Raw genomic sequence first — 24,493 nt, 5'->3', positions numbered from 1 at the left:
ACAAACTGTTATTTGAAGATAAAGGGAACCACGCCCAAAAAGGTATTGATTGAAAAAAGAATCATGAGTTGGGTGTGAGCATCCTATGTTGGTGGTACAGTTGATGAGAAATTTGGGAAGTGGCCAATGATGATAGGCAGAGACAAAGACACTGATGGGATTCAAGTCCTGATGTTTCCTGAGCTATAAGATGTGATGAAAATAAAAGCAGGAATGATGTTTTTCTTATTTACTCTATGGAGCTATTTATGTTCAATGGCGAAAGTATTATGTAAAAGAATGAAACAGAAACATTCTAAACAAACTAAAGTCTTATGAAAACAAATATCTGAAAAATCTTGTTATATAACTATGTATGTAGTAACTTAAAAATTCTCAAAGTTCTGGAATGCTATTTTTTTCATTTAAATACATGATAGATGCATTAACTAAGGATCAGTTTAATAAAGGATAGTTGTAAAGAGTTACTTAGATTAATACATTACAGTAGATATCTTAGGAGCATTACAGTTGATAATTTTCTCCTTCGAAATTAATATTTGAAATCCCAATGTGCTAGTAATTAGAGGTGGAAACAATTGAACCACAAGTCTTCACTTCTAGGTATAACGCCCTCTTGGAAAAGGATTTTTGAGTGGTCTCTTGCTGTCTTACTATCACATGGGGACATTAGAAGTCATCAGTCTGAATGCAAATGCACCCATGCTGATGCCATGATCTTGGACATGCAGCCTCCAGGATTGTCAGCAATACATCTTCTCTGTTTAGAACCCACTTTGACTATATTACAGCAGCCCAAACTAGGACAGCTAGAGGTGCAAAAGTTTTTCTTGTGGAACATGCAGCATAGCACCCTGAGATTCCACCGTACACTAATCAGAATGGCTAAAATCAAAACCTCAGGTGACAGCACAAGTTGGAGAGGATGTGGAGGAAGAGGAGCACTCCTCCATTGCTGGTGGGATTGCAAACTGGTACAACCACTCTGGGAATCAATCTGGTGATTCCTCAGAAAATTGGAAATAGTTCTACATGAAGACCCAGTTATACCAGTCCTGGACATATCCAAAAGATGACCCACCATACCACAAGGACAAGTGTTCCACCATGTTCAGAGCAGCCTTATTCCTAATAGCCAGAAGCTAGAAACAATCCAGATATCTCTCAATCAAAGAATGGATACAGAAAAGGTGGTTCATTTACACAATGAAACATTACTCAGCTATTAAGAATGAGGACATCATGACTTTTGCAGGCAAATGGATAGAACTAGAAAATATCATCCTGAGTGATGTAACTCAGACCCAAAAGGACATGCATGGTATGTACTCACTAATAAGTCGATGTTAGCAAAAAAAAAAAAAAGTACAGAATACCCAAGATACAGCCCACAGACCTGAAAAAGGTCAACAAGCTGAAGTGTCCAAATGAGGACGCCTCAGTCCCACTTGGGAGGGAGACAAAACTGATCACAAGTGGGAAGCAAGGGAGGGACCTGGGAGGGAAAGTGGATGGGGGTGGGTAATGGATGAGGGCAGTGGGGAGAGGGGAACCTGATCTGATATTGGGTGAGAGAAAAGGACTGAAGCCCTGAGGGCCAGCAGAAAGAATAGAAACAGGCAGCCTCGGGAGATAGGAGGTTGGGGGGAGGGGGGCTCCAGAATATACCAGAGACCTGGGAGGGGAGAGACGCTCAGGACTCAAAGGGAGGGACTCTAGATGAAATGCCCAACAGTAGGGAGAGGGAACTTATAGAGCCCACCTTCAGCAGAAAAACAGGGATGGGGTTGCCATCCCACAGTCACAACTCTGACCCATAATTGTTCCTGTCTGAAAGAATTACAGGGATGAAAATGGAGAGGAGCCTGAGGAACTGAAGGTCCAGCGACAGGTCCAAAGTGGGATCCAGCTCAAGGGGAGGTCCCAAGGCCTGACACTATTACTAAGGCACTCACAAAAAGGGACCTACTATGACTGCACTCTGAAAGATCCAACAAGCAGCTGAAAGAGTCAGTTGCAGATATTTGCACCCAACCAATGGACAGAATCAGCCTTCCCTAATTCAGCAACAGGACTATGAAACAGGCAGCATACACCAGATGATATGAGGCCCCCAACACACATATAGTAGCGGACTGCTGGGTCTGTGTTCTTTCAGAGATGATGCACCTAACCCTCAAGAGACTGGAGGCCCCACAGAGTTTAAAGGCCAGGCAGGGTTGGGGGTGGGAACATCCACGTGAAGACAGGGGCTTCGGGAAGAGGTATGGGATGTGGAACAGTTGGAGGGTGGATGGGGGGAGGAGGCAAATAAAATACAGAGTGTAATTAATTAATTAATTAATTAATTAATTAAAGAATGACTGGAAGGAAGTAAATGACTAAATAAAGTCAGGTTTCTGGGAGCTGAAGTCACCTTGGATCTAAACTGGAAGCTTGATCTTCAAGCATCATTTCCTTCTGAGTTAGGTGATGCAGAAAGAAAGGTTTGACACCCTACCCCACACAAAGAAGTAACTTCAGAAAAGAAAAGAAATGCAGCCACTGGGATATTAGTGTTTGTTCGTTGTCTGCCTGCTTGTCTGAGATGGGTCTCCTTATTAAGTGTGGACTGACCTTAATCTCTTGATTTTCTTAACACTGCTTCCCAAGTGCCAGGATTATCAGCATGTCCTGGATTAAAGATCCATAACTTACCAGTGGTTTAAAATTAACAATGTGAGACATAGCTTTGCCTACTATTGAGAATAAATATCATGGAGTAGAGATTTGAGTGTTTGGTGGAACATTTGTTCTACTTCACAGTTTCATCAAGAATCACAACACACACATACCCACCCAACACACACACACACACACACACACACACACACACACACACACACACACACACAAAACTGAACATTGTACAAACATTAAAAAAAAAGCCCAGATCATACTATCTGGTACCCTGTTTGTTATTATTATATGTACTTCTTTCTCCCTTATCAAGGTTCATGCTACACTGTTTTTCCTATTGTTACCAACATCCTCTACTATACCGAGTGGCAACTGTCATGTGCCTAAAAATTTTGAATGTCATTGCTGTCTTTAAAAAAAAACTTCTTTTTCAAACTTTATTGTATTTTAGTGTGTGTATGTATGTGCATGAATGTGGGTGCTTGTACCATTGTGGGTGTGGAGATGAGAAGACAACTTGTGTCCATCAGCTCTCCCCTACTAGGAAGACTAAAGAGATATACTCAAGTTGTCAGTCAAGGATGCAAGTGTACTTAGCTGCTGAGCCATGTCACCAGCACTTAGTGCTATCCTATAGTTGAATATTCTGAGGAGTTTAACTAGAAAGTAGGAAACCAAATACAAAAATTCAAGCACTTTGGATGCCACACACTAAATTACTAACTAGGATGGAAATCATATTAAATATGCATTCTATAATTCTGAATTTTTCACATACACTGGATGGGGGAACTATAATAGTCTGATCACCAGCTACAAGTCAATTTTAAATCCATCACAGAGTCCTATAGATATCTCTTCTAACTACTCCTCATCAGGCTTACCTATAGACGCCATTCAAGTGCTAGCGACCCACACATCTCACCAAGAGAATCGCACCCACATCCTTCAAATCTTGTTTCTTTTATTCTCCATACTTCAGAACATTCATTCTTAGAATGAAATTGAAAATCTATACAGTGCTGAGCAAAGTCTGTCTAATGTCTATTAGAATTCCTTTTGTGCATGTTTCATTTTCCTCCTCCCTCTTCTTATTGTTATAGTTGTATTCTTTTTGATATAACTTCTCATGTAGTTCAGGATGCCTCCCAACTCACTAAGTAGCCGAGCCTGGACTTGAACTCATGCACTGTATAGATTTTCAATTTCATTCTAATTAATTAATGATAAAGAACCTCTTTTATGCTCTTTTCAAATTATCACTGGATTCTTTATTGCATTCTGAACCTTGCCTGGTAATATCCTGAGCACTAGCTTGAGGGAAAGCAATAACCTTGACTTCCATTTCTATACATTTTCTAAGAGACTTATTTCATTACTTTCCCTTCCTTAAATCCCATTTCTCTTCTTTAAAGAATCATGATTGAACTTATTCCTCTAAACCTATCATTTACACCTAAGTTAACATGAATTCTTTCCCATGTTAGATCTACAAAGAGAAGAAAAATAGGAGGCTGACTGGCTACCAGCTGTGTAATTTTAGGTCCCCAAGGCTTCATGACAGTCATCTAATTTATATGAGTCAGTGAAAGCCATTATTTTCTTGACTAATCTTCCGTGATGAAGGCAGATATCAGCAGGTCAGAAGAATTACTCCCACCTTTGAGTAGCTATAGTTATCATAAACTGTCTCCTTCGACATCAAACCTTAGAGCTCTCGAATTTTATAGTTTTTAGATTAGGTAATCTCCTAAATTTTCCAAATCTCTGGGACATTGTCCCTATGAAGTTCCAATAGGGCACTGAAGTCCCCAAGGAGCACATGAAAAAGGATGTTAAGAAAACAGACACCCATGGAAAGAGTTACAGAGATAAAGTTTGGAGCTGTGACGAAAGGATGGACCATCTAAAGACTGCCATATCCAGGAATCCATCCCATAATCAGCTTCCAAACGCTGGCACCATTGCATACACTAGCAAGATTTTGCTGAAAGGACCCAGATATAGCTGTCTCTGGTGAGACAATGCCGGGGCCTAGCAAACACAGAAGTGGATGCTCACAGTCAGCTATTGGATGGATCACAGGGCCCCCAATGGAGGAGCTAGGGAAAGTACCCAAGGAGCTAAAGGGATCTGCAACCCTATAGGTGGAACAACATTATGAACTAACCAGTATCCCAGAGCTCTTGACTTTAGCTGCATATGTATCGAAAGATGGCCTAGTCGTCCATCACTGGAAAGAGAGGCCCATTGGACTTGCAAACTTTTTATGCCCCAGTACAGGGGAACACCAGGGCCAAAAAGGGGGAGTGGGTGGGTAGGGGAGTTGGGGGGGAGTGTATTGGGGACTTTTTGGATAGCATTGGAAATGTAAATGAGAAAAATACCTAATAAAAAAATTAATTCAAAAGAAAGAAAGAAAACAGACACCAGGGCTTCCCCTAAAATTCCTAAGCTAAAACTTCTGAGGGTCAATCCCAAGGAGTTTTGTCCTAAACAGTATCCTCCAGTATTCCTTAAATCCTTTAATAAATTTGGATTTGTAGAACAGTTGTCCTAGATAAACATGTAAAGGATGATTTCTCCCCTTCTAGACCAACAGTCAAAAAAAACTACTAAATGTAATCATCATGACTTGGATTCTATGTCTTGTCCCAGGACACCTGATTCGTGTTTTTCTTTACACACTGAGTTTAATTTACTGAAACTAGTGACTTGTGACTACTACTTCTTCTTCTCCTTCCTCTTCCTCCTCTTCATCTTCCTCCTTGTCCTCCTCTTTGTCCTCTTCTTTTCTTCTCTTCTTTTTTTCTTCTTATATCAGAGCTTGCCAGTTCATTGATTGTATGATGGGCTACAGAACAGCAAGACTCCGTGGATATAAATAAGTTTGTGACCAGAGACTAAAAATATGTCCCTATCTGGCGTAATCACAGATTCACATTTCAGCTGTTTGATATACAGTAGACTCTATTTGAAACTTAAGGAGGGTAAGGGGAACTTGGGTTGATCTGGGAAACAGGTATGGCTTCTTTGTGACTGGCTGTTTCTTGTTCCCAAGTTTGCCCCCACCCCCATCCCAAGAGATTGCTCCTGGTACAAAAATATCCAACAGGGAGAAAAGAGACTATCCAAGGTAGAAAATCATTTAGAACCAATCAAGGAGAAGCCTGGAGATGATAGGTCTCTAGGAAGCTATAAGAAAATTAAACCCAGTGACCCTGGGTGAACTCCCACATCTATGACCACCCTCATCCTCTTAATAGAAGATGTTTACTTGTTCTAATAAAGCTTGCCTTGTGTCCCTCTCTGTGGTTAGTGTTTTTCTGCTGCATAGTCAATGTGTAACTTCCTCTCACTGCATCGGCTACCTTCAGGATCTTTCTGTAACTCTTTGTCTGTCTGGTACCCTGGGGATCTCTATTACCAGTCTTTATGGTTGCCATTTTTGTGCCTCCTCCTCCTCCTCCTCCTCCTCCTCCTCCTCCTCCTCCTCCTCCTCCTCTTCCTCCTCCTCCTCAGGTCTGTGACTGTTACTTTCATGCCAAGACCTTAGGGATCTCTGCTACTTTGCTGTCCCCTGCCTCGGATCTCAGCTGTTACCTGCTCTCAGTGTTCACACCTGCTCTCAGTGTTCACAGCTCTCAGTGTTCACAGCTCTCAGTGTTCACAGCTCTCAGTGTTCACACCTGCTCTCAGTGTTCACAGCTCTCAGTGTTCACACCTGCTCTCAGTGTTCACAGCTCTCAGTGTTCACACCTGCTCTCAGTGTTCACAGCTCTCAGTGTTCACAGCTCTCAGTGTTCACAGCTCTCAGTGTTCACACCTGCTCTCAGTGTTCACACCTGCTCTCAGTGTTCACACCTGCTCTCAGTGTTCACACCTGCTCTCAGTGTTCACACCTGCTCTCAGTGTTCACACCTGCTCTCAGTGCTCACACCTGCTCTCAGTGTTCACACCTGCTCTCAGTGTTCACACCTGCTCTCAGTGTTCACACCTGCTCTCAGTGTTCACAGCCCTCCAGATTTCACCTCCCTTTCTTGTCTGACCTTGTCTTCTTCCCCAGAAGTAGAATTTGTGTCCCACCCCTTTGGGAATAATTCACTGGTACCTCAAAATGACTGCCCTTCAATGACCCCCTGAGAACAACAACAACAACAACAACAACAACAACAACAACAACAAACAACAACAAACAGTGAATTCTGTGGCAAATAATTAGAACCTCACATACCTTTAGTTTTCTTTCAGTTATTATATTATGTAACTTGAAGTGTGAGTTCTACTGGTTGGAATAGTCGTTACAAAGTAAAAATGATAAAGTATTTTATCTAGAACAGCATTATAACTGTAATTAACAGGCCAGTGGAAGTTAAAAGCCATTTTCAGTAAATTAAATCTTGAAAGAATAGGAAAAAAAATGAAAATTTCATGACCGGATATGAATATAATTTTACTTATAAATGAAATACATGAATAAATGAAGAAAGGCTCACTTAAGAGAAATTAATGGCATTTATTTACCTAGTGGGCACATGGAGGAGTACTTTTTATTTCTCAATATTTTGAATATTAATGTAGAGTTATAATATAATTTAATAAATATATTTAAGTATTTCTATAGTTATGTGTACACAATAAGGAATTAGGGTGAGAAAAGCCTTTCACAAAGGAAAGACTGCTTTAATTTATTCCCAGACCAAGTACACAGGGGGTCATTGAAGGGTGGTCATTTGGGATACCAGGTTATCATTAATGAGCACTGAAAGATGATAGTAGAGCAACTGAAGGCAAGTGACTATTTTGGGAATAACAGTTTGTGCTAGCAGAGAAGTGTGGGAATCAGTCTTGACCCTCTGCAGCATTTAATGAAGCATGAATTACGTCCATGCATATGGTAATTAAAGATGTAATCTTACATTAATTTTAAAAACTAGCTACTTGTTCACTGATTGCAGTGTGCAGCAAAGAGTAATGCTGAGTTCAGTCAAGGTCAGAGCAAAAGCCACAGTGAACTGGATTGGCTTGATGTAGGTAGACAGCTTCCGTTGCTAGGATATTTGCACAGCTTTGTTATTAAGGCTCTTTCTTCAAGTCCAATAAACACAAGAACTCCTCCAATGGAGATACATTGACACAAGCATTTGCTAAGCGGTTTAACTTGTGCATAATTTCCATGGTAACCAGCCACTGTCTCTAGGCAGAGAGAAGACAACTCATTTTTTTCAAAGTGCTACTGATTCAAGTCTAATTCACATAATGTGGTTGTTTTGTGCTATGGGAATGTGTGTGTGTTTATATTAAGAAATACATATAGATTGACAGATTCCATATAGTGGGCAGGTAGATGATAGAGAGATGGCTTGAGCATAATAATGTCAGAAAATATCCTTTCAAAAATAATAATATGGGACATTTTAACTAGCTTTGTTTGTGTACATAATCAGATTAGAATCAGTACAGTTTTGTTTTCCCAGAAAAGAACTTTATTTTCTGCTTATACCATTATAATCTCTAATGGTCAAGAAAACTATGCAAGAAATAAAATATGGATATTTTACAGCCTCAAGATTTTACTTGCATACTGGTTATGATGACTTTTTAAATGTATCTGGCTTATACATCAAACAAGTAAGAGACCACTTCTTAGATTAAATCAAATTAAGCACGTTGGAATAAAAAATAAAACTTGTGGAAGAGGTATATTCAACAACTGATGAAAAATTAAGAATAAAATTGTAGTGTACAAAATGATAGTGACATTATTATCAATACTATTTGTTGTAGCTGGCCTATATGATAGTTCCCAATGTTCTCTGCCTCCTGGTATTTACACCATAGTGTAGGCTAGTCCCATACTCTACCATGGTTGGATTTTGTAATACCCAATAGAAGGGTCACTCTGTGACTTTCAGAGTGTGCTGAATAAGAGCACTGAACATATATATTGGTGTTCTCTCTCTCTCTCTCTCTCTCTCTCTCTCTCTCTCTCTCTCTCTCTCTCTCGTATAATTTGTTTGGAGAGAAGCCAATCCTCGTGTCTTGTGTGGCCTTAAAGAGACACCTCAAAGGTGAGGAACTGAGGCTAACCAAAACAGATTTCAGCACAAGATAAAAACTTAAACTTGGAGAATAGTTGTAGAACCTTGAAATAGGAATGGCCCTTAAAAAGAAATGAGGAATGTGATTTTTTTTAAATATAAATTTTCTATGCAGTTTGTACAAAAAAACTTCTGAACTTTGAAGAAACTGTTGATGGGCTTCACAGAGAGTAAAAAGATGCTGCTGGAACTGGAGGATGAAGACTTCTGCCATGTAGAAGCAGAACTAAGTTTGCATTGGTGTGGAAGTAACACAAATGTGCACAACAAACTAGGTGACCTAATGAAAGAGATGTCCTAATAAGGTCTAAAATACACCTTCTGGTTTTTTGTTGTTGTTGTTGTTGTTGTTGTTGGTTATAGTAAATCAAAGAATGAGATAGGAATTTTAAAAAATTATTAAAGATTTATAATGCGAGACATGATAATACAAGAATTCCCCAGCTTTTACAGAGAACTGAAATTAAACAATAGCTGGAGGCACAGATAAAATCCAGGGAACTTCTGAATAAACAGAGTCTACATCAAACCAAGGGTGAAGATATAGAGTCACTCTCATTAGGACTTCAAAATGATCTAAGTCATATTTCAGAATACTATTGAATCTGACAAAGGCCATACTATTGAATCTTGACAGTGTGCTGCAAATATATGTATATATATTTATTTATAATATATGTGTATATATTATATACATCTATATGATATTATACATTGATTTATACATATATTTGCATATGTACATATGCACATATAGTAGTCTAATATCCTTATACTGTTATCTATTATATAATATGATATACATGGTACCCACTATTTAATTTTATATTATCTATTATATAATCTCATAGTTTCTTATTATCTATGACATTATAAGAAAATTAGATGATTATCCTTTCACAGAAGCCTATAGACAGGGATGGGATATTCAAATGTGGATTATGTCTATTCCACTGAATCCTAATAAGATTCACACTGAACTTACAAAAACTTAAAAGGCATTCTATCATCAAAAACACTTCTGGAGACATTAAAAATTGAAAGTAGGCTCTCAAGCCCCATTCCCTAAATGTTAGTTGCAGGAAATAAGCTGTGAACATGTGCTGCCTTTCTTGCAAGGAGAAAATGGATCTTGAGGATCTAACCATCTCATAAGGAGAAGCCAGTTGCTACAGCCAGGAGTGGGCTACATTCTTTCAGAGAGCCTCCCACATTCGCAGCTCAGCATCAGAACTACTAGGAGCCTGTGCGTCCCACCTCATCCCTTTCAGTAGCTATGTACACAGCAGGCATGCCTTGCGCATAGTTTACCACACGTGGTTTCACGTCATTTGTCTCTTTAGTTCATGAGCAGTTGGAAGAGGCATAATTCCAACAGTGCACATGCAGTGAATGAAAAGACCACGCATGCATCACTAGACACAGCTGCAGAAATCTAAATAGGAAAATAGTAAGGATTTGAATTAAATAACAATGAGAAAGGATGTGGGGGGCATTTGGAAGGTCAAATGTACATGACTTAGATTGGGGTGTACCTCAGGTATTTTGGCTTGTTGTTCTAAAGCGCTAGAGTATAAACCTAGACCTTAACTGAGATGCACCTTTAGAAATTTTAAGTAAGATATCTGGGTACATGGTTGGGCCACCTACTGAAATTGAAACCAACAAATGAATGCATATGTATTAAGCCTATGAACATAAAGACTCCAATGCTTTTCTACATGGCCTTTTGTTTTCAATAAGTCTGAGAAAGAATTCAAAAGTAAATATATCTATATAATCTGGTTTAGGAACATGTATAGATAAATCACTTAAAAACTATCAAATGAAAAGGCAAGTGAAATACTAGAAGGAGATATCTGTGAATCATTTTTGATAAGATATTTGTATGCAGAATGTTTAAAAATTCTTAGAAGTGAACATTTATATACTTCCATTAAAATGTGGGGAGAGTTTGAATAGCCCTTTAATAAAAGAGTACTTCTGAATAGCTCATAAGCATATGAAAGTACCCTTAGCATCCTTAGTCATTAGGGGAAAGGAAATAGAAGCCACAGTAGGAATCCACTAGGATGGGGTAAAACAGAAAACAGTAAAAAATGTTCCTGAAGATACAAAGACATATATATATTGCTGGGGGAGTGTAAAATAGTTCCACCATTTCAGAAAATGAAGTTAGTTCGTTTCAAATTTGGGCATAAATTTGATCCACAATTCAGCAATTCTACTCATGGCTGTCCACCAATGGAATGGAAGCCTATATCCATAAAAGATTTAAGTGAAAAAGAGTGTCACAGCAATGTTATTCATAATATACAAAACATGGCAACAAACTATCTATCTAACGATGAGTAAAAAATGTTGATGTATTTATACAAGCTAAGGATATTCAGCAACAAAGGGCAATAAGCCATTGATGAGTGCAATGTCATAAATAAAAATTCCTTGAAAACATTACACTAAATCAAAGAAGGCAGATGTGAGATACAAACTGAGCCATCCCATTTATACACAGGACTGAGAAAGGCAAACCAAAGCAGAAACCATATCAGAGACTTTCTGAAGTCTGTGTGGAAGTGGAGTTAACCACACGTGTGAAAGATGGAAATGTTCTAAAATGGATTTTGGTGACAGTTGTACAACTTGGCAAATGTATCAAGAAATGATTAAAATATTAACTTTAACAGGTTTGACTTTACAGCATAGAAATTTTAACTCAATAAAAGGATATTTAAAACTTTAATTTAAAGTACTATCACACAAACAATACTTCCACTGGAAAATAGAAACACACAGATAGTCTTATGAGTTATGGCTCATTAGGTGAAAGGGCATTCCTTGTGAATCTGGGTTGCCATAACTCCACTAGGGACTTAGAAGAGGTAGACTAGTTTGGCTCTTGTAGAAAGTATTTGAAGGCAAATTTGATATGTTCACAAAATAGCAGGGTAGAGTTGGAAGGTTTAAGGAGTAGAGTTGATAATTTCAAAGCGTTTTAGCAACACCCATTTCAACACAGAGGTTTACTGATGAAAAGTACCCTTATCCACTACAGCAGAGCCTTAATCATGGCTGCAGTATAATCTTCTTATAAAATCATTGGGATTTCTGCACTTGGATATTTAAGTCAGGCATTGCATTAAATCTGACATGTCTTGCTACCTCTAACCTAATTTGTTAAAATGAGGAAATGAGGGACATTCATAACATGTATTTTGAAATAACAATTTATATCTTGGCTAGAACTATATACATAGGAAGAACATACACCCACATTTTAAAGAATAAAGACTGTAAAAGAAACTAGAACCCAACCTACTTTTTGGTAACTGGGATACATGTCATTCTCTATCTTTCCAGTGAAGTACCTGGAATGTGACGGGCCTCTTTCCTGGGACGTTTGGGAGGACAGGCTTCCATCGAAGGAGTTTCCCTGATGGCAGCCTGAGATGGTGGCCTTAGGTGAGATGGAATCCGACTGCAGTGCTTCACTGACCACCTGAAGTCCCTTTTGGAGGTGAGACAGTAGGTTAGTTCCTTTCCCTGCTTTAAGCACTTTCTCTAGACTTACCTCCTTCATGCACAGAGTGATATATATATATATATATAGTTATATATATATAGTTCTCTCTGAAGCATAAGGAAGACTTAGAGATTTGGCTTTGTCTAAAAGGCAATGGAAATAGATTTATGGAAAGCACCAGTTTCATTCCTAGCATTAGGTTTCAGTATTTTGTTTTTGTTTCATTTTGCCCTTCATTGTTTTCTTCTTTATCTCTATGTCTAGCATGTAGACTTGTAAACCCCACAGTTCAGGAAAGCCATACCAGCACCAACTGGGACAACACAGGGGTGTGGGGCTCAGCCTATTGCCAGCTTAGCAGGAAGCAATCTGAGAATGGAAGTTTCCCATCATTCATCAAAAAATGGGTATAACACAATTTTCAATTCTCTGCGGGGACCTTTATCTGGTGTGTAAGCATACACTCAATGATTCATTTTATTGAGTAACTTATTTTAATTCCATTTGGCTGACACATGCAATTTTGCTCAGGTAATGGGAGACTGTTTTATAGATTAACTTCTTATGTACAAAGATCCTCAAGCATTTGCCAAAGCAACTTAGCTCTTATGTGTTTTATCTTCACACACAAAATAAGACACAATCAATTTGCACTTCATAGAAAGACAAACATGGCTAGAGATCTCCTGAAACAAGCCTTCAGAAGCTTAACAAAGAGTCATTTAGCATTAGTATTCTTCATGTGTTTGTGGTGACTGGGAAAATGGAAAAGAAGTTAGAATTCTGGGGGTGTGTCTTAGTCATTTAGGACACTTGCCTATCATGTGGGAACAACCACCTTAGCTCCAGCCCAGCATCACTAAAACAAAAAAACAAAAATCTGATGAACTGGAACCTTCAAATCAAGAACTGACAGTGTAAAGACAGAAATGTGTATATTAGAAAAGCATATTGAATCGGACTATAATGCAAACTATGATCAGCCCAACCACTAATTCTAAGAATAGTAAAGGAGGGCTGGGGAGATTGATCAGTCAGTAAAGTCCTTGCCTTGTAAGCATGATGACCTGAGTTCAACCCCCAGAAAGAACCCCTGGACAATCACTTCAGATTGCCAGGGGAAACAGAGAAAGGATCTGGAGCTTGTAGGCCAGCCTGATGAGCTTCAGGTCAATGTGAGATCCCGTCTCAGAAAAGAAGCAAAGTGTTGATGTTTTGTCTTTGTTTTTTCTTTTTTATTGGATATTTTCTCTATGAGGGTGTTCCTCCACCCACCCACCTACTCCCACCTCCCCACCCTCTATTCAATTACACTGGGCACCTATCGAGCCTTCATAGGACCAAGGACTTCTCCTCCTATTGATGTATGACAAGGCCATCCTCTGCTACATATGCAGCTGGAGCCATGTGTATTCCTTTATTGATCGCTTAGTCCCGGGGAGCTCTGGGGGTTCTGGTTGGTTGATATTGTTGTTCTTCCTCTTCAACTCCTCCAGTCCTTTCTCTAACTCCTCTACTGGGGACCCCACACTCAGTCCAATGACCAGCTTCAAGCATCCACCTCTATATGTGTAAGGCTCTGGTAGGGCCTCTCAGGAGACAGCCATATCAGGCTCCTTTCAGTATTCACTTTTTGGAATCCACAATACTGTCTGGGTTTGGTAACTACATATGGGATGAATCCTCAGGTGAGACAGTCTCTGGATGTCCTTTCCTTTGGTCTCTGCTCTACACTTTATTTCCATATTTGCTGCCATGAGTATTTTGTTCCCCTTCTAAGGACTGAAGCACCCACACTTTGGTCTTCCTTCTTGTTGAGCTTCATGTGGTCTGTGAATTAATTGTATCTTGAGTATTTGGATCTTTTGGGCTAATATCCATTTATCAGTGAGTGCATACTATGTGTGCTCTTTTGCTATTGAGTTACCTCACACAGGATGCTTTCTAGTTCCATCCATTTGCCTAAGAATTTCATGAATTCATCATTTTTAATAAATGAATAATACTCCATTGTATAAATGTACCACATTTTCTGTATCCATTCCTCTGTTGAAGGACATCTGAATTCTTTCTACCTCCTGGCTGTTATAAATAATGCTGCTATGAACATAGTGGAGCATGTGTCTTTATTACATGTTGGAGCATCTTATGGGTATATGTCCAGGAGTGGTATAGTTGGGTCTTCACATAGTGAGTACTATGTCCAATTTTTTGAGGAACCACCAAACTGATTTCCAGAGTGGTTGTACCAGCTTGCAATCCCAGCAACAATGGAGGAGTGTTCCTTTTTTTCCACATCCTTGCCAACATCTGCTGTCACCTGAGATTTTTAGCCATTCTGACTGGTGTGAGGTGGAATCTCAGGGCTGTTTTGATTTGCATTTTCCTGATGACTAAGAATGTTGACTTTAGGGGCTTCTTGGCCTTTCAATATTCCTCAGTTGAGAATTCTTTGTTTAGCTCTGTACCTTATTTGTAATAGGGTTATTTGATTCTCTGGAGTCTAACTTCTTGAGTTCTTTGTATATATTGGATATTAGAATGGGTCGATTTGCGTTTTTCTACATGCTGTCAGCCAGGTGAACCAGCACAATTTGTAAAAAATGCTACCTCCCCCACCCACCCCAATGGATGGTTTTAGCTCCTTTGTCAAATATCAAGTGACCATATGTGTATGGGTTCATTTCTGGATCTTCAATTCTATTTCATTGATCTTCCTGCCTGTCTCTGTACCAATACTATGCAGTTTTTATCAACATTGCTCTGTAATACAGCTCGAGGTCAGGTATGGTGATTGCCCCAGAACTTCTTTTATTGTTGAGAATAGTTTTTGATATCCTGGGTTTTTGTTATTCCAAATGAATTTGCAAATAGTTCTTTCTAACTCTATGAAGAATTCTGTTGTGATTTTGATGGGAATTGCATTGAATCTGTAGATTGCTTTTGGCAAGAAGGCCATTTTTACTATATTACTATATTATATCATGGGAAATATTTCCATCTTTTGAGATCTTTGATCTCTTTCTTCAGAGACTTGAAGTTCTTGTCATACAGATCTTTCATTTGCTTGGTTAGAGTCACACCAATGTATGTAATATTATTTGTGACTATTGTGAAGGGTGTCATTTCCCTAATTTCTCAGCCTGTTTATCTTTTGAGTAGAGGAAGGCTACTGATTTGTTTGAGTCAATTTTATATCCAGCCACTTTTGCTGAAGTTGTTTTTCAGTTTTAGGAGTTTTCTGGTGGAATTTTTGGGGTCACTTAAGTATACTATCATATCATCTACAAATGGTGATATTTTGACTTCTTCCTTTCCAATTTGTATCCCTTTGACCTCCTTTTGTTGTCTAATTGTTCTAGCTAGATCTTCAAGTACTATATTGAATAGATAGGGAGAGAGTGTGCAACCTTGTCTCATCCCTGATTTTAGTGGGATTGCTTCAAGTTTCTCTCCATTTAGTTTGATGTTTGGCTATTGGTTTGCTGTATATTGCGTTTACTGTGTTTAGGAATGGGCCTTCAATTCCTGATCTTTCCAATACTTTTAACATGAAGAGATGCTGAATTTTGTCAAATGCTTTTTCAGCATTTAATGAGATGCCATGTGGTTTTTTTTCTTTGAGTTTGTTTGAGTTTTTTGTTTGAGTTTGAGTGGATAACGTTGATGAATTTCCATATATTGAACCATCCCTGCATCCCTGGGATGAAGCCTACTTGATTGTGGTGAATGATCATTTTGATGTGTTCTTGAATTCAGTTGGCAAGAATTTTATTGAGTATTTTTGCATCAATATTCATAAGGGAGATTGGTCTGAAGTTCTTTTGTTTGTTTGTTTGTTCTTTGTGTGGTTTAGGTATAAGCGTAACATTTTGTCTTTTACTGTGTAGTGTAATGCTAAGTGCAGCCCCCAAGACCAGAAGTCTGCATGTAGCTCCTGTAATCCTGCCCTCAAATTAATTCTGATTGGTGAATAAAGATGCCAACAGAAAATAGATGGGCAGAAGAGACATAGGTGGGGTTTAGGTTTTGTGGGCTTTTTGGGGGGGGCTGGGGGATGGTGGACCATGAAGAGGAAGGTGCAGGAGAGGGGGAAGGAGAAGACACCAAGGTAAGGATCAAGAGAGCATAGCTCTGAGGGCTGTCCAATAGGAGTTAAGAGTGGGCCAGATAGAACATAGTAAGTAATAACTCGGGTTAGTAATAGGAAAGTAGATTCTAACAGTATGAAGGGTAGGCAGCTGCTCAGATCTTGTATTGTTCAAGATTTATTGTAAATATAAAGACTGAATATGTCTTTCATCTGGTAACTCAATGATCAAGGCAGGGTAGAAGCCCTGGGGTGGGATTTAAATATCTTCTACAGCAAAAAATGGAGGAGGAAGAAGAGGAGGGAGAAGAGGAGAAAAACCAGAAAATAGCACCCGAGGAATAACAATTGAGGTTGTTTTTTCATACACACACACATCGGGAAATTTTTGAAATTAATTTTAGTAATGTATTATGATTCTAAACTTATTTCAACATATGAATGCTATAAAATCATTGATGTTTCCTTTTTCGTACAATATGTTCAAAATGGTGTACATGTTTAACACCCTCAAATCACTACAACAACACTTCAAAGGATTCGTTTCCACATGTGCTTAAGAGCTACATCAAAGACCCTAGCTTGGAGGGTAGTGGAAGATCATGCTATTCCTGAGAGTAAAATGTCAGAAAGAGAACCCAACTTTAACGGAAGGCATCAAGTTTTTACTTTGCACAGATTAAATGGATAGTGAAGGGAGATCAAACGACATTTTATTTGATGCTAGACGAATGACAGCTAATACTGTTTTTTTTTTCAGCTAATACTTTTTGTTACATTCTAGCCATCAAGATAAAGCCCTATTTTCTATAAACTGGTTGTTGAGATAAAATACTCATACCCTGTTTTGTTTCAACACATAGACTATTGGAAGGTGCTTAAAATTAAATTTTTGGACTTTGACTGGCAGAAGACATCAGACTGAGCAAAGCTGCATGTCCAGGATGGAGGAGAGAGATGTTAGCTATGAGTCTAATGGGACGTCTGAGCCCTTACAATGTACTACTCAAAGCGTCCCCTCTTCTCATAAGCATAACAAACTAACCTCTCCTTGCTGCCTGGTGTCTTGATTGGGTGATTCACAGGTCTGACTCTGACTGTTGATTGGAGAGCTTCTTTTGGCTACAAAGATGATAGAAAAAAAATCATCACAGATTTTATAAGATTGTAAGTTCGTTTTATCTCACATGCTGTCATCATTTTCAGGTTTCAGACGATATTACCCCCTTGAAAGAAAGCATCAAACATCAAATCTTGTGTGATACAACTGATATCAAATAACCAGTAAAGACAAGCATCTCTCATTTTGCAATTTATATATTCATTTCTTTATTCTGACTAACGAGTTTGAAGTTTAGGAGTTGATAATAATAAAAATAAGACAGGAATGGGCTACCCAACCCTTAATGTATACCAAGTCCTGTCCTAACTAATTGAAATATGTTAAGTACTTTAATCTTTTTTGTTACTCTACTCTATTGATGATTCATTATGCTGATTAATGGATGAAAAACTCAGGCAAGAGGAAGTTTAACTTGACATGTATAGGAAGGCTCCAAACCGGATTTTATGGCATCAGCATCTGTGTTTCCAGCAGGAGGTAAGACATGTATGGTAAGACTCAAGTACTACATCTTGGTGTTGACTTAGAAACATTGGGTAACTGTGGTAGCAGTGTGTGCTATGACTTGGTACTGAAATCTAGTCATGTGGTCTAGGTCCTGTCTGAATTCTCTTCAGATACTGGGTACCGTTTCAAGTCCCGGGCATCAGGCACAGGAGAATCGAATCAACAAGTGTCTTCCAGAAGCCAAAGGAAAGTGAATAATGAATCCAGGGAGGTTTACAGTTTCTTAGAAATCTTGAAAATGTGTTAAATGACTGTCTATGTATTAATCAAAATTGGAGAGACAGGGCTAGCATTGTAAATTGATGGTAGAAAACTTGCTAAACATGTAAGTGGGTCTAGGGTCAAGGTTCAGGAGTCAGACCTTTAGCTGTGAAGGGCTATTTCACTTGTATAGGAAAACTACAGCAAAATTAAAATTTTTAATTTTCAAAAAATTAAAAATAAGATTTCTTTAACTTCTCCCAAAGGAATGCGACTTCACCAACAATTGGTTATACCTGTTCGTATTTTATCTCAGCTTTACTTCTGTTACTTTTAATTTTTTAAAAAGTAATCTTACATTCCTCCTCCGTTCTGTCTCCAGTTTGAATCCATATTAATTTATCTCATCACAAACATAGAATCTAAAGCTCGGTTTCATCTATATCTAGAATTCACAGCTCTAGCACCTTTACTCATTTAGTAACTTGATATTTAAAACTGCAATAACATTCTGTAATCTATCTTTCAAAAGTTAGTGATGTATGCATATACATATATATAATAACATTCATGTACTTTTTATTTTGTAAAAGTTTTCTTTGAACAACTCTATTTGTTACAATAAGAATCTTTGCAAATGCATGATTAATAAGGAATTTGACGGTTACAATAATTCCTTAACATATCAGGTACTGGGAAAGTTATGTTCTAGCGGAAAAAGAACAGAAGAATGTGTTTATAGTCTTTTTTCCACTTACAGAGTCCTTTTATACACTTAACCCTTCAGTGTCTGTGTTCAAAACTTACAAACTAAAAAAAAAATCTCCACAGATTCATATATATATATATGTATGTATGTATGTATATATGTATATAAAATTATAGTTTCTATGTTTCCTTAGATTTTCCATGTAATTTATTTATTCTTGACTTTTATTATTGACATAAAAAGTAGGATGGACAGACTAGAATAGAATTTATTAAGCATTTACTCCCAAACAAGTATCTTATGCCCTTTCACACTTACATTTATTAGGAAGCCAGGTAAGGTGGCACAGCCTCTCTATTTTACATTAATAGAATTATATATTTTGGAATTAAGCTACATATATATCTAAAGATAAACTTAGAGTGAAGGGTGAACCTATTGTATACTTATAAATTTATCATGCTGGGCTCTTTCTACAATCCACTCAACCATAGGACTAGCTCACTACAGAAGTCCAACTCCTCAAGTAAAATGCTTTGATGGTAATAAAACATTATGAAGAGATCTCTAAAGAAAACCTACTTCTTTGACTATACCCATGATTCAATATTAATGGCAATAATAGTGATCTCTTACTGTATAACAGGTATTTTTCTAGCTGATACATACATACATACATACATACATACATACATACATACATACACACACATATGTAATTTATTCTTCACAACATTTCTATAAACACTATTAATATTTTAATTCCCAGTTTTCAGATGAGGAAACAAAAGCACAAGATAGGTAAATGACTTACCCAAAGTCACATGACTGAAACATATGTGTCTCATGTTATCTGGGCCACCCAGGCAACTTTCCAGAGAGAACTGCTTCTCATTATCTTCTTAAAGGCAAGCCATTCTACCACAATCCCTACCGTGAGGGAGCGGACCAAGGCTGACCCCTCCGTACCGGAGACACAAACCTGTAATGATGTTCCTTATGGGCTTTACCAGCGCAGTAAAGCCGGAGACCTCAGGCTGTCTGTGCTCCCACATAGGCTGCCATATAACCAACCCACTGGCCAGTCGGAAGGTGAGATCAGATTCCTGGGGAGAGTGAAGATCTGTGTTCAGTAACTGGTTTGTGTCAAGAGACTAGTCATTTTCTACAGACCATTTTCAGAAGGAATTTCTCTGACAAACACTCCGATGAGTGTTTCTAGGCAAACAATGATCCTGTCAATAGTACAATTGCGATGGAAATTACAGTGACCTGCTTTATGGAAAATGAGAGATTAATCCAATGTAGCTTTGGAAAAAGCCTGGAACACACAAACCATTGTTTTGCTTGCAGTGAGGGAGATCTGTTTATTTCCATAGTCTTGGCAGCTCCCTTAATGCTTGGATACAGTGCTGTTCCTCTTAATTATGTAATCGTACTTATTCTTCCCTCAGAAAGCAATATCCTCACAGCCTGGCTACTTTGACCTCCTAGTCTTCAGTGCTTCTCTCTTTCTTGTATTTCACAGAATCAGGTAAATATATTTTGACTCTTTATAGTGAGTGATTTTGTAATGTTCTCTTAAAAATCCTTAATGCTTCAAGGCCAGGGCTAGTTGACAAATCCCCTTTCCTGCCTACCTCAGCATGGTCACAGCACTTAAAGCAGATGGGGAACTGTGTGCACAAAGATACTCAATAAATGTGTTAAATGCGGCAGGTTTTACACCCATGCATGTCCTGTTTATTTGTAATTGAAAGCTTCTTCCAGAAACACATTCTATGCTTCATTATTGTATCATATTGAGAGGCTTCAGTATTTGAAAATGCAGCCTCATATGGTAGAGGTCCAAGCAAATTATAAGATTGCATCTTAAGCATCTCATATCATTAAATAAAAAAGTGAACGTGGAAGCAGGGAATGTGAACACGGATGAGTGAAAACATCTGAGACCCAGGAATTCATTGAAGACAGACAGTATCATGCAACCCTAACTTGTGTTGTTGCAACCATTTTAGAAGTTTTAAAACTCAGAGGAGGCACAATTCCCACTTCACTCTTCTACTGAGAGCTATTAAATTAGCAACCCCGTGAGATTCTTTAAAGCTCTCCAAGGACCCTGTTATGCAACCATGGCTGGAAACCACTGTACTAGAAAATACTAACTAAGAGGAACTGGAAAGATAGAAGAATAAAATTGATTCAACAAATGATGAATCAAATTCACTGAATAACAAGAAACCTTTAGGAAGGGTGTTGACAAAATTTCCAGATAAAGGGCTGAAGAGATGGCTCGGTAGTTAAAAGCACTTGCTGCTCCTTCAGAGGACTGAGGCTTGGTCTCCAGCACCTTTACCAGGCAGCTTACAACCAGCCTGAAAACCCAGGTCCAGGGTTTGTGATACCCTCTCTTGGTTTTCAAGATGCACTCTGTATGTATGTGCATCTATATGCACACATATAAAATAAACAAATACCTTTTAAAATTCCCATTAAAAACTCACATCACTAGAGACTTGGTATCCACAATCCATTCCTGCTGTGTTACATAACAAATAATCTGACCAAAATCAATTTAAGAGAGGAGGAAAAGGTTGTCTGGCTTACAAATCCAGGTTGCAGCCCATGATTGAGGAAGAGTCAGGGAAGGAACTGGAAGGAGCTGTCCACATCACATCCACAGTCAAGATCAGAGACAATAAACACATCCTTGCTTGCTTGCTTTCCCCTACATAATTCAGGATGCCCTTCCTAGAATACGGTGCTGCCCATGATACGCTGGGTCTTCCATCATCACTGAACCATCAGAACAGTTCCCTGACAGACAAGAGCATAAGCCGACTAGCTCCAGACAATTCTTCAGTGGAGGCTTTTCCCTTAGGGGCCTTTAGATTGCAGAAAACTGACATTTAAAACTAATCAGCGCACTTGCTTTTCTACAAAGCTAAAGACTAGGTTATGGGCTCTTGAACAACAGATTCCTTTGAATGCCATCTAGGAGGGTGAAAGAGACTCATGAGACTCCAGAGACAAAACATAGTATGTCTGGGAAAGTAGAAACTTACAAATTTTTCAAAAGGTCCCTCTCTACCTTGATAGAAGCCATAAACAGAAGCTAGGGGGAGAAAACTATAACCCAGAGCAGCTAAGGAGTTTCTCTTCTAACCTGTCTGTCCATGCACAAGTTAAACAGAGAGCACCAGACACACAGCTTTCCTGAATCATCACTCATGTTGGGATGGATTTTTTAGTAATGAAGTTGCTTTTGAGTCAATCTTATGCCTGTAAGTAACCCCTCACCCACACTCCTGCTAGGAACCCCAATAAAAGCTCATTGGCACACCAAGTTTGACTTTGGTACACTTGTTACTTTGATCTATCCCTGGTTCTTCTTCTGGGATAAGTAGACTTGTGTGTTGTATCTCCCCAAGGGGGAAAAATCCATAGTGAAGAGTCTTAGATTCATTAGCAACATAACCACACATGTATCCACAGAGGAAAAAAATCTTGAGTCCCCTGTAGAAGTATGGCAGCTTACAAAGTACTTATTGAAATTCATTGCATATTTAATTTCAAATATTTCTAGAGTATGAATTATGAATCTGGTACTATTTTAGCTTCCTGTGTGTATCAGGGAATAAAGCATACAGAAGCCCTTGCTCATGGTACACAGGAGAAAAGTAGATAGACAGATGTAGCAGGCAAGTTGCTGACTTTCTAAAACAGACTGTCAGAGAGAAAATAAGAAGTTGAGTTCAGAGTAAATACCTAAATGACATGATTGAGTTTCCACATAGGTATCACAAGGAGAAGTATGAAATTGATCACTGATACAAAGTTCCTAAGTTTACTTCATGTGTCAAGAATCAAAATAATGAACTACCAATACCTCTCCTGGATATATATCCAGAAGATGTAAAAACTGGTAATAAGAACACATGCTCTACTATGTTCATAACAGCCTTATTTATAATAGCCAGAAGCTGGAAAGAACCCAGTTGTCCTACAACAGAGGAATGGATGCAGAAAATGTGGTACATTTACACAATGGAGTACTACTCAGCTATTAAAAACAATGAATTTATGAAATTCCTAGGCAAATGGATGGATCTGGAGGGTATCATCTTGAGTGAGGTAAACCAATCACAAAAGAACTCACATGATATGCACTCACTGATAAGTGGATATTAGCCCAGAAACTTAGAATACCCAAGATACAATTTGCAAAACACATGAAACTCAAGAAGAAGGAAGACCAAAGTGTGGACACTTCGCCCCTCTTAGAATTGGGAACAAAACACCCATGGAAGGAGTTAGAGACAAAGTTTGGAGCTGAGATGCAAGGATGGACCATCCAGAGACTGCCCCACCTAGGGGTCCATCCCATAATCAGCCACCAAACACAGACACTATTGCATACGCCAGCAAGACTTTGCTGAAAGGACCCTGATATATCTGTCTCTTGTGAGGCTATGCCAGTGCCTGGCAAACACAGAAGTGGATGCTCACAGTAAGCTATTGGATGGAACACAGGGCTTCCAATGGAGGAGCTAGAGAAAGTACCCAAGGAGCTAAAGGGATCTGCAACCCGATAGGTGGAACAACAATATGAACTAACCAGTACCCCCAGAGCTCGTGTCTCTAGTTGCATATGTAGCAGAAGATGGCCTAGTCGGCCATCATTGGGAAGAGAGGACCCTTGGTCTTGCAAACTTTATATGTCTCAGTACAGGGGAACACCAGGGCCAAGAAGTGGGAGTAAGTGGGTAGGGGAGCAGGGTGGGGGGAGGTTATAGGGGACTTTTGGGATAGCATTTGAAATGTAAACGACGAAAATTGCTAATAAAAATTGGAAAAGAAAAAAAGTAATGAACTACATGCCTAGAATAAAGAGACTGAGAGAAGAATGGAAAAATAAACAAGTGAGAAAGCCATCAAGCATGAGAGAGGTGTCAACTGATAGGACAGAGGCTTCAGCAGGACCTGGGGAAGAGAGGAAGCACCAGAATGTTTGCGTCGCAGAGGACATATGCGTAATAAGTTCAATCAAGTCATTAACAATAGTCTGAAAGGGGAAGTTTTGAAATAAGAGACAATTTATAGGGCCATTGCTATCACTTATATGAGACATGATTAGATTGGAATGCTAGCATATAGAAAAATTATAATTCTGAGTACATTTTGGTGACACAGTAACAGAACTTACTAATTGATTGGTGATAGAGTATGAGAAATGAGGGCAATTGGGACTTTGGGTTCTGCCATTTATAAAGATGAGCTGATTGAAATGGAGGTGGTGAGATTTTGAGAGCAGGGCTGCTGTGGTTGAGCTACCACTTGGCATTACATAACAGATACTTAAGAGAGCAACTAGAAAGCTGGGCGTGGTGGCACACACCTTTGATCTCAGCACTCAGTAGGCAGAGGCAGGCAGAATTCTGAGTTCGAGGCCAGCCTGGTCTCCAAAGTGAGTTCCAGGACAGCCAGGGCTACACAGAGGAACTTTGTCTCAAAAACAAAACAAAACAAAAACAAAACAAACAAACAAACAAAAACAACA

At 38.7% G+C, this 24,493-nt stretch overlaps 1 protein-coding gene across 21 annotated transcripts in view; it reads right to left on the bottom strand.

Moving 5' to 3' along the window:
* The window catches only part of Unc80 (unc-80, NALCN activator), a 231,236-nt gene that overhangs the window by 195,871 nt on the left and 10,872 nt on the right, over positions 1 to 24,493 (bottom strand). For all 21 annotated transcript variants that reach the window (XM_017321274.2, XM_017321275.2, XM_011238547.3 and 18 more), the window contains exons 5-7: positions 19,916 to 20,039; positions 17,439 to 17,515; positions 12,149 to 12,288 (exon numbers count right to left, since the gene is read on the bottom strand). In XM_017321274.2, coding sequence (XP_017176763.1) covers positions 12,149 to 12,288; positions 17,439 to 17,515; positions 19,916 to 20,039 — 341 coding nt within the window. The remainder of the gene's footprint in view (positions 1 to 12,148; positions 12,289 to 17,438; positions 17,516 to 19,915; positions 20,040 to 24,493) is intronic.

This window comes from Mus musculus, chromosome 1 (assembly GCF_000001635.26).
Source record: "Mus musculus strain C57BL/6J chromosome 1, GRCm38.p6 C57BL/6J".
Classification (NCBI taxonomy): domain Eukaryota; kingdom Metazoa; phylum Chordata; class Mammalia; order Rodentia; family Muridae; genus Mus; species Mus musculus.
This window is presented reverse-complemented; position numbering and strand designations above follow the sequence as displayed.